This window comes from Tiliqua scincoides, chromosome 12 (assembly GCF_035046505.1).
Source record: "Tiliqua scincoides isolate rTilSci1 chromosome 12, rTilSci1.hap2, whole genome shotgun sequence".
Lineage (NCBI taxonomy): Eukaryota > Metazoa > Chordata > Lepidosauria > Squamata > Scincidae > Tiliqua > Tiliqua scincoides.
This window is the reverse complement of record NC_089832.1, coordinates 16,919,811-16,929,810: the sequence shown is the minus strand read 5'-3', so window position 1 is coordinate 16,929,810 and position 10,000 is coordinate 16,919,811. Positions and strand designations below refer to the sequence as shown.

General features: G+C 48.6%; 1 protein-coding gene across 5 annotated transcripts in view; it reads left to right on the top strand.

Moving 5' to 3' along the window:
* The window catches only part of CHRDL1 (chordin like 1), a 32,060-nt gene extending 24,705 nt beyond the window's left edge, over positions 1-7,355 (top strand). For 2 of the 5 annotated variants that reach the window (XM_066640125.1, XM_066640121.1), the window contains 4 exons: positions 1,284-1,502; positions 2,958-3,125; positions 4,406-4,495; positions 7,225-7,355. In XM_066640125.1, coding sequence (XP_066496222.1) covers positions 1,284-1,502; positions 2,958-3,125; positions 4,406-4,495; positions 7,225-7,355 — 608 coding nt within the window. The remainder of the gene's footprint in view (positions 1-1,283; positions 1,503-2,957; positions 3,126-4,405; positions 4,496-7,224) is intronic. The other 3 variants (XM_066640124.1, XM_066640123.1, XM_066640122.1) reach the window with 3 other exon arrangements.
* The last annotated feature ends 2,645 nt before the right edge of the window (positions 7,356-10,000 follow it).

The following is a 10,000-nucleotide window of genomic DNA, read 5'->3' as shown; positions in this document are numbered from 1 at the left end:
GTCCACGGGTTCTCCCGCATCCACATGCCTGTTGATCTTTTCAAAGAATTCTATAAGGTTCGTGAGGCAAGACTTACCCTTACAGAAGCCATGCTGACTCTCCCTCAGCAATGCTTGTTCGTCTATGCGCATAGACGTAAATGTGTAAATACATATAGACGTATGTGTAAATAGTATTTATTTATTTATTTGCTAGTAATAATAGCCAGAAAAAAGACGCAAGCATTTCTCTCCCTATATTTATACATCCTTGCAAACTGCAGGAGCTCGGCTCTTTGCAGGACAATTGGCCACTATCTGATTTTTTAATAACCTCACCGCCCAATCCTATCCGCACTTTCCTGGGAGTAAGCCCCATTGGCTGAATTGGAACTGACTTCTGAGTAGTCATGCATACGATTGGGAGGTCAGTTAGTTGTCTGATCTCTCCATCGCTCATGGTTTCATTGGAGGCTCTGCTCAGCGCTACGTGACACCTCCCCCCCCCAGAAAAATTGGGTCGCAACCCACCAGTAGATCCCCACACACAGTTTGGGAACCGCTAGCCTGGCATCTTAATTAGGACCAGTTAAGGCTGCAATCTATTGTACGCTGACCTGAGAGTAATGCCTGTTGAATACAGTTGGGCAGTAGAGTCACCCAGTATGGGAGGCCAGAGTGTCACCCTCATGATGGATTCCTCCCATGCAGTGGGAGGGGCAATGCCTGGGTGGTGGGCGTGGTGATGTGTCATTGCCCTGCCCACACTGTTGTTTTGTTTTTTTTGGTTTAATTTTTGATAGAATCAAGATGTTTCCACGTGGTTTGTTTCATTACACATCGAATAATATATAATATGATGGTATTATTTGAAAATACCAAAATTTTTAACATCCTGGCTACTAGTGGTGTCACCCGCACCCCCTTAGCGATGCCATGTAGTGGGGTTTACTTCTGAGTAAACATGGCTTGGCATGGACTTCAGAAATCACAAAGGAGTGACATGGGGATAGGACTGAATTTGATATCACTTTTCCACAAGCTTAGAAACTTAAAAAGCAAAAGTAGCAAAATACATAGAATTCTGTAGAAAACGTATGTAGGAAAAAGCAGTTGAAATATGCAAAGGATACAAGAGATGTAGTAGGCAGTAGGAAGTCCCTACTCTAAAGTGGGGATCTCTAAACTGTGAGTGGTGAGATTTCAGCCACTGACTCCACAAACACAATTCTAAAGTCTGCATGTTTTATCTCCTCCCCTCTTGTGTGTGTGTGTGTGTGTGTGTGTTTTTGTTTAAATCCCAGTGTGCATTTCGAACGGAAAAACCTACTCCCACGGCGAATCCTGGCATCCAAACCTCAGGTCCTATGGAATCGTGGAGTGCGTGTTATGTACCTGCAATGTCACCAAGCAAGAATGTCGAAAAATCCATTGTCCCGATCAATATCCCTGCAAGCAGCCAAAGAAGATTGAAGGGAAGTGCTGTAGGGTCTGCCCAGGTATGGAAGACATCACTGCTTTGGGTTTAAAAACATGTTCCATAGCCGTACCCCATGCTCAGGTATTGTAGGAGCAAAGGCAGGGCCGATCAAAGATTTCCAAGGACCTGATACTGATCCCCTTACCCACTAATGTGTCAGCCTCTGCTCCTCGCACTTCCTGGATTGGAAAAGAAGAGGCAGATGGAGCAGAAGAAGTGTGGAGGAGATGAGAGAAGAATGGTGGGCTAGAAAGTCAGAGACGCATTGGACACTCTAGCTCTCCCCACTTCCTTTCTGTCCCTTCTTTTCCAGTCCAGGGAGTGGGAAGATATGTAGCAGAAGCAGAGATGAGTGGGCAGATGAAGGTGGAAGCCCATAGCCAAACTGTTGCCTGAGGTGAACATCTCAGCCAGCCTTCTGCATGGACCAGCACTGACTGAAGGTTAATTCACAGGGAACTGCAGGTGCTTCAAGTAATGTGACTGTCTCTGTGTGTCAAGATAACTCACGGATGGTGTCAGAGGGGAGGCCTAGTGGAGCATGTTCAGCGGTCCCTGAAAGGCCCCTGGTGATTGACCGCATCCCATCAATGGCTGCTGCAGAACACACAAGATATAAATAAACCGAAGTGTCACCACTTTGGGCGCCGCAACCTCTAGCCATGTCTCTGTCTGGAACCCCCCCTTTTGATAAAACTTTTGTACGTGAAATTTTGATTGAACTTTTGGCCCAAGTTGAATTTCAGATGTCCTTTTCTATGCAAACAGGTTTAACCACCTTTCAACTGTTCCCCTGGGGGCTGGGGATAAGAATAGGCCCTCAGTTTGGCTGTACTTGTCATAAGAGGGGACTAAACAGCCACCGGGTAGATGGGACCAGGTTAGCCTGGGAAGGCAGCTCATCTGAGAGAAGGAAAACTCTGATCCCAAACCTCCACTGCCTTGTGGCTACATCCAGTTATGGAAAAGGCTTCAGGAGTCAACCTCGAGGCCAAATCCGGAGCCGGAGTCCCTGAGGCAGTTCATGGCTGAACACAGTCACGTTCTGGCAACTCCTGCGACGCCGCTGGAACCAACCGTATTGGCTTCTGCCTTTCCATTGGACCATTTCAGCGACATGGAGGGGGGATTTGCTGCATGGGAAACAGTCTATCCTCCATATCTACTTTACACAGACTTTGCGCACTGGAGAGGACACTCTGTTCCAGAACCACCATTCAGAGCACGATACCATAGTCTTCTGAGACTGATGCCAACAACTGTTCAGTAAACAAATGAAACTGAAGGGATGTATGCTGGACTTTAACAATATGGTCAGTGGTTCCTAACACCCATCTCCTGACATGGTTTTTGGTAAAATACGTAATACACGTTGAAGTGGCTTCCGGTCTGAATCCACATGCGCAGAGGCTAAAATAACATTCATTGTTGCTTTTGGGGGGGGGGGGGTTCATGACAGCAAGTTCTAAGGTGACATCAGCACCCATTTCTCTTACAGAAGAAATTGAAAGTCAGGACCTTGACAGTAAAGAATATTTCTGCGGGGAGGAAACACTTCCAGTCTACGAGGCGGTTCTCACGGAGGAGGGAGAAACCATCCGAAAAATTGCAGTGGAGTTGGGTCAGCCTCCATGGGTAGAAATCCACACGTGGACCATTCAGAAAGGTGAGCAGAGCAGGGGGAGGTTTGTGGGGCAAGGACTATGGACAACAAATGGATTGAAATTATATTTTAGAGGTGCAATATAAGATAAAACTTATCTGCTTAAACCAGTGGTTCCCAAACCTGACTGGCGGCTCCCTTGACCTACTGGGACGTCATCCACCGCTCCCCTTTAGGGCTACAATCCTATCCAATGTATAAGGCTGTAGATTTTTCACAAGGATTCTACAGCTCCCCTGGCTGGTTTCTGCGGCTCCCCAGGGAGCCACTGTTCCCAGTTTGGGAACTACTGGCTTAATCCATGTGCAGCCCAATCCTATCTTGCGCTGGAACAGGCAGACCAGGAGGCCTGCACTGTATCCATAAGAACAGCCCCACTGGATCAGGCCATAGGCCCATCTAGTCCAGCTTCCTTTATCTCACAGCGGCCCACCAAATGCCCCAGGGAGCACACCAGATAACAAGAGACCTGCAAGGCTTCCTGGGAATTGTAGTTAAGAACATAAGAACAGCCCCACTGGATCAGGCCATAGGCCCATCTAGTCCAGCTTCCTTTATCTCACAGCGGCCCACCAAATGCCCCAGGGAGCACACCAGATAACAAGAGACCTGCAAGGCTTCCTGGGAATTGTAGTTAAGAACATAAGAACAGCCCCACTGGATCAGGCCATAGGCCCATCTAGTCCAGCTTCCTGGATCTCACAGCAGCCCACCAAATGCCCCAGGGAGCACACCAGATAACAGGAGACCTCATCCTGGTGCCCTCCCCTGCATCTGGCATTCTGACATAGCCCATTTCTAAAATCAGGAGGTTGCACATACACATCATGGCTTGTAACCCATAATGGATTTTTTCCTCCAGAAACTTGTCCAATCCCCTTTTAAAGGCGTCCAGGCCAGATGCCGTCACCACTTCCTGTGGCAAAGAGTTCCACAGACCAACCACATGCTGAGTAAAGAAATATTTTCTTTTGTCTGTCCTAACCCGCCCAACACTCAATTTTAGTGGATGTCCCCTGGTTCTGGTGTTATGTGAGAGTGTAAAGAGCATCTCCCTATCCACTCTGTCCATCCCCTGCATAATCCAGCGCAAGATTGGGGCCAGAATTGGCTCAACTGGATTCAAGGGGAACCCCTTATCCCCAGGTAAGCCACCAAAGCCCCAATGGGTCTCCTTGGAACTACGCCACCTCAGGAGGTGACTGCAGGGCTCAGCTAGGCAGAGTGCTGAGGGTAGGAGACAGACCCTAGTTGAGAGTGTTCTTATAAGTGTTTTGTTGCAGGTATCCTGAGTCACTTTGATACAGAGCAAGTCTCCAAGGACGAATTTAAAGGGCTTCCCCACTTCAGGCAGCTCACCAAGACCACTCTGAGTATGTCAAACTTCCTTCTTTCAACTTGTCCTTTTTCACTGTTGTAGGAATGTATAATCTGTCTTTCCGTTCTAAAGTAATGCCCAAGGTGGCCAACCACTACAAAGCAGGACAATAAAATATAACATAACCTGTGATTATGAATCATAAACACAGACCTACAAAATTGAGGGTCAGAAAAGCTTTTTTTTTACCAAATTTGTGGTGGTTTTATATGACTTTGGGGTGCTGATCCCCTAAAAACGGCATCGGTTTTGTCTTAACATGTCTAGTTTCAGAGGTACGTCCTGGCCTCCCTAGTGAATGGTTCAAGCAGCTTCCTTGCGAGGAAGCTGCTTGAACCATACATTAATGAAGCTACGCTGTATCTCCAAAACTAGACGTGACAAGGCAAAACTACTTGTGCTGCCCCTGGATGGAAAAGGAAAAGTTACCAGAGAGGAAGTGTGGGAAAGAGAAGGATGGTCTACAGGAGTGGTTCCCAAACTGTGTGCCACCACAAACACATAGGATGCCTCTGGTGGCCTCTTCTTCTGGCTCTCCCAGGCGTCGCCATCTCGTGCAATCCAAGATGGTGGTGCCCGTCTTCCCGGCTCTCCCGTGCAATCCAAGATGGCAGCACCCAGGAGAGCAGGAAAGAGGAGGCCACTACAAAAGAAGATCACCATGACCACGGTAAGCTTGGGAACTGCTGGGCTGAAGTCTCAGAGATCTGTTAAGCCCAGCACTATCCTTCACATGTCTCCTCTTCCTTTTCCAGTCCAGGGCGCAGAACAAGGAGTGTGTGAGAAGTGGGCAGGTGGAGGAAGGCTATCTGAGACGACTATCTTAAAGGCTCTGTCCCCACTATATCTCCAGTGGCACATCCACAGACGGAATGTGCACCCCGTCTCCTGTGGCAGGGGCACATGAGAATGGAGCATTGGGGGGGCAGTGAAGGTCACCAATAGGTTTGTTTAGGAGCCAGCAGATCTTACAATACCCTGATCCCAGGCATAGGATTTCATCCTTAATCCACCCATTGGCTTAAATGCGCTTTTATCCCTCAGACGTTTGGATGTAATAATTTTTGGAATGTAGGCAGAAACCCAGATCTTTAAACAAATCAACTTATCATGTCCATTTCATGCTCCAGTCTGGGCACAGCAAGAAAATTCCAGGGTGGCAGCCGCACTTCTCCTTTTCATTAGATTACCATGAATCCCAGGTCTGTTTACAGGAGCAATTATACCGGGGCAAACAACCCCTTGATTCATTTCAGCCTCTAATTTGTTTACATGTTTGGGGGGCGGGGGAGAGTTGACTCAAAAGCTGAAGTGTTCAGAGAGTCAAAATGGCTGGCAAACTCAGACCTTCTTGACGGATCTCTTTTTAGTCCCAGGAATCTCTGATATGCAGAGGTGGGGGCAGCGCACAGCCCCTAGGAACCACACGGTCATCTGACCAGAGAGTGTCAGCAAAGAGGGTTGTGTGGTTGACGCTCTCTGGAATCCATGACCAGTGGCCAGTGGATTTTTGATTGTGTCAATCAGACCTGAGAAAGCATCAAATAGATTTCTGTGAATGGGATCGATATAAAAAGGGTGTTTCCATCCATCTATCCGTGCTGTGCTCAGAGATATAAGGTACTGACATGGCACCCAGGGCAATGATGTCAGGATGTCTCCATGGTTGGCAACCTTCAGTCTCAAAAGACTATGGTGTAAGCCTACAGCACCCGGTATTCCCAGGCGGTCTCCCATCCAAGTACTAACCAGGCATGACTGTGCTTAGCTTCAGTGGGGTTATTTGCTATAACTTCATGGGCCCTGTTCCTTCTCCGGTAGAGGCTCCCAGCCTCCAGAGGTGAAGGAACAGGACATGTGAAGCCACCAGCACCTCCTCCATAACTAGGGCAGAGCTTGGGGGCAATCATGCACCCCCTGGTTCATTGCCCAGGGCAGGTGCCCCTTGGGCTCCACACAAGTCAGTGGCAGGCCTCCCAACCCTGCACACTGGGGCAAAGGTCTGTGATGGTGCCCCACACCAGTTGTCGCCACCCGTATGTGCAAATCCCCCTCACCCCGCTTACCTGGAGCTCAGGGAGCCTTGCGCGACTCCAGGACATGTCAGGGAAGTTCTTTAAACTGTTTAAACCTCCTTTAAACCTCCTTTAAACTGTGCTTCCGGAAAAACTGGAACCACAGTTTCCGACCCCACCAGGAACCTCAGAGAAGCTTCTGCCTTGTCCTAAAGGTGCGCGAGGCTCTACGCCTGGGGCATTTGCCCCATTGACTAAATGGGAGGTCCACCACTGACCCAAGTTACACCTCTGGCAATGCTTCAAGTGTTTTGAGCATTTCAATGTGTTCTCCCATGCGGCTCAAGCACATCCCCGGTTAATTAATTGGATAAATGAATTAGACAAAGTGCCAGACATGTTCTCCACTGGCGTCTATACACTACCGATACCCTTGACTAAGGGATCCTCTGACATCCACCAAGGTAAGTATTGGGACAGTTCAGCTGGTCTCATGAATTGCTTCCCATAGATGCTTTGAGCATTTCAGGTTTTCTCCACGGAGTGTGAATTAGAGCTCATTAAAATCTGTGCACCTTTTTGGGAGATACCCTGTAGTTCTTCATTCATGCCAAGATTCTTTCTATAAGTCACCTGTGCTGTGCCTTAACTCACACCACTGCCATCCCCCCCTTTGAAACTGTGCTTGTGTTTTGTTTCCTTTTGTTAGGCCAGTGGAAAATATTCAGCGAGGGAGAAGCTCAGATCAGTCAAATGTGCAAAATGAGGGTATGCAGGACTGAGCTGGAAGATTTGATCAGGGTTCTGTATCTTGAGAAGTCTGAGAAGGAGCACTGTTGAGAACGAGCGCTGGAAAGAGGAGTCCCACAAAACCTACCATGGATCTGCAGCTGGGCTGTGGGCTTCTTTTGCTTGTCTTGCCAGGGTCTTGCCAAATGTCTCACACCAACCACCATTCATCTCATGTTTGGCATAAACTGCTGCTTTGTGCATAGATTTGTTCAGGCCTTTAATTCTCTCTTCAAAGGATTAGGAGGCTGTGGGTCACTGGTAGGAACGGGGAAGGTTCCATTCCACGTAGAGTACCCTTCCTTTACAGGTCTAAAAAAAAAAAGATCGTATTTTGGCAAGCTTGCAGAAAGGCTAATCAATATCTAGGTAAGAGTTGGGGAAGTCAGGAGAACTGGGTGAATCTGTGTACTTGGGTACAGTTATTCAAATATTCCCTTCAATGCAGATACAACCGGTTCACATTCCATATAGGGTCTGTAAAAATGAACCCAAGCCATTCACTTGGAAATGTATACCTGGGTAGTGACATTCTGTACCGGGGGGTAGCAAGTTGTGAAAAGAGGCCTGAATTGCCCCTGTGACATGAAGATTGTGAAATGTGTGGATTGTTTTTGGGGTTTTTTCCTACCTGGAAAAGAAAACACAAGGACAAAGATTCATTTGTAATGAAAAGCTAGATTGAAGACTAAGAGGCACCTTGGCTGTTGAGGCTCAGGCAGAACAATCTGGAATGTCATCAGATCCCATCTTGAGCCCATTGCCTCCACACTACAGAAATACCCCAAACCAGGCGTTCCCAAAGTGTGCATTGTGACACTTTAGGCTGTCTTGTCCCACTCACAGGGGTGTCACGGAATGTCCCTGGTGATTTCCCCAGGTGCTGCCAACTTGGGTTTTACAAATTCTCACTACGTTTGGGTGCCCCATCTTGGACCTCCTGAGATTTCATGAGAGCCAAGATAATGGCGGCTGGCTGAGCCAGGAAGAAGAGGCTGTGGGGGTGTTGTGACCCAGGTAAGCTTGGGAACCACTGCCCGAAACCCTTATTGTGGTCCTTGCGCACTGCCACGAAACCCGAAAGTGCGGGACTTCCCGTTTCATAAATGGAATGGAAAGTTCTACACTTCGGGGTCTCACGGCAGCACAAGAGTAACACATCAGGAAGGGGAATTCTCTGCTTCTTGCTTAAGTGAGCAGGCCACAGCTCAAGGCGGCTTGGAGGGAGACAGCAGCAGTAGACGTGGGGTGAAAGGCACCCCAAATCTGCCACTGGCTTAGACCCCTCGCAAACTGCCTTCAATACAACCCACATCAGGTGGCCTCATGGGGAGGGGCTAATGACACCTACGGGGTAGCATTTCAGGATAATTGCCCCGCCCATTGGCATTCAAAGAGTAAAACAGCATTGTACTGGGAGTACACAAGCAAAACTGTTTTTTCTAAGAATTCAAAGGAGGGGAAATTCATTTGAAAACGGTTTGCGTCGTGTCTGCCTCTGGGAAGGAAATGTGAATGGCCAGGTCTATACAGTAAGACCCAATTCTGATTTTTCCGGTCCGGCATCTTGGTGACTGGGATACCTTTATATTCCCCAGTGGTGTTACTTCCTAAAGTCACTTACAGCTCAGTCCTAACCAGCTTCCCAGCGCTGATGCAGCCCCAAGGTAAGGGGGAAATGTGCCCTTACCTTTAGGAGGCCTCGATGACTACCCCCAATGCAGTGTGTGCCCCATTGGCACAGCTGTGTTGGCACTGGAAAGTTGGTAAAGACTGAGCTGTTTGATGTTGATCCTCAGAAGTGATTAATACAGTGGCAACATTTACTGCATCGAGGGAACCAGGATGCAGGTCTCTTGTTATCTGGTGTGCTCCCTGGGGCATTCCGTGGGCCGCTGTGAGATCCAGGAAGCTGGACTAGATGGGCCCATGGCCTGATCCAGTGGGGCTGTTCTTATGTTCTTAACTACAATTCCCAGGAAGCCTTGCAGGTCTCTTGTTATCTGGGGTGCTCCCTGGGGCATTTGGTGGGCCGCTGTGAGATCCAGGAAGCTGGACTAGATGGGCCTGTGGCCTCATCCAGCAGAGCTCTTCTTATGTTCTAACTGCGCCTACAGTCACACCTGTATATTTGACTAGACCAGTTTCCGGCTTCCTGCAGTGTCTGTGGGTCAGTGAATTAGAGCAACCGTGGTTTTATGGGCCGTTTGAAGCCAGCCATTGGGTAAGGTTCCGATGACTTCATTACACAACTTCCAACGATACTTCCATTGATTTGATTTGATGTGCCTCTGATGACGCTTGGGCATTTTGACTGGCAGCGTTGAGTCTCTAGAGAACCTGACTGGAGGTCTATGGACCAACATAGCTAAAACCCACCAGTGGCATATTAAAGGGGGGCATGACCCAGGCACCATGCCTGGAGGGGGTGTCATAGAGGTCCCTGAAAGCACTTCGGGTTTTCGGTGTAAAATTTGTGTCCCCAGGAGGCCCCCTCCCACACACACACACACACACACACACAACACACACACACGCAACAGCCAAGCCTGATGCGCTCCCTAGAGGCCACATGAAGTCTCCTCCACAAATGGAGGCAGGAACCATGAGGTCACTGGCTGAGCATTCACCTCTGTTTTGCTCCCCCAAATGGAATGTCTTCTAAGGGGAGGGGCCGCTTGCACGCTGTGGTGAGG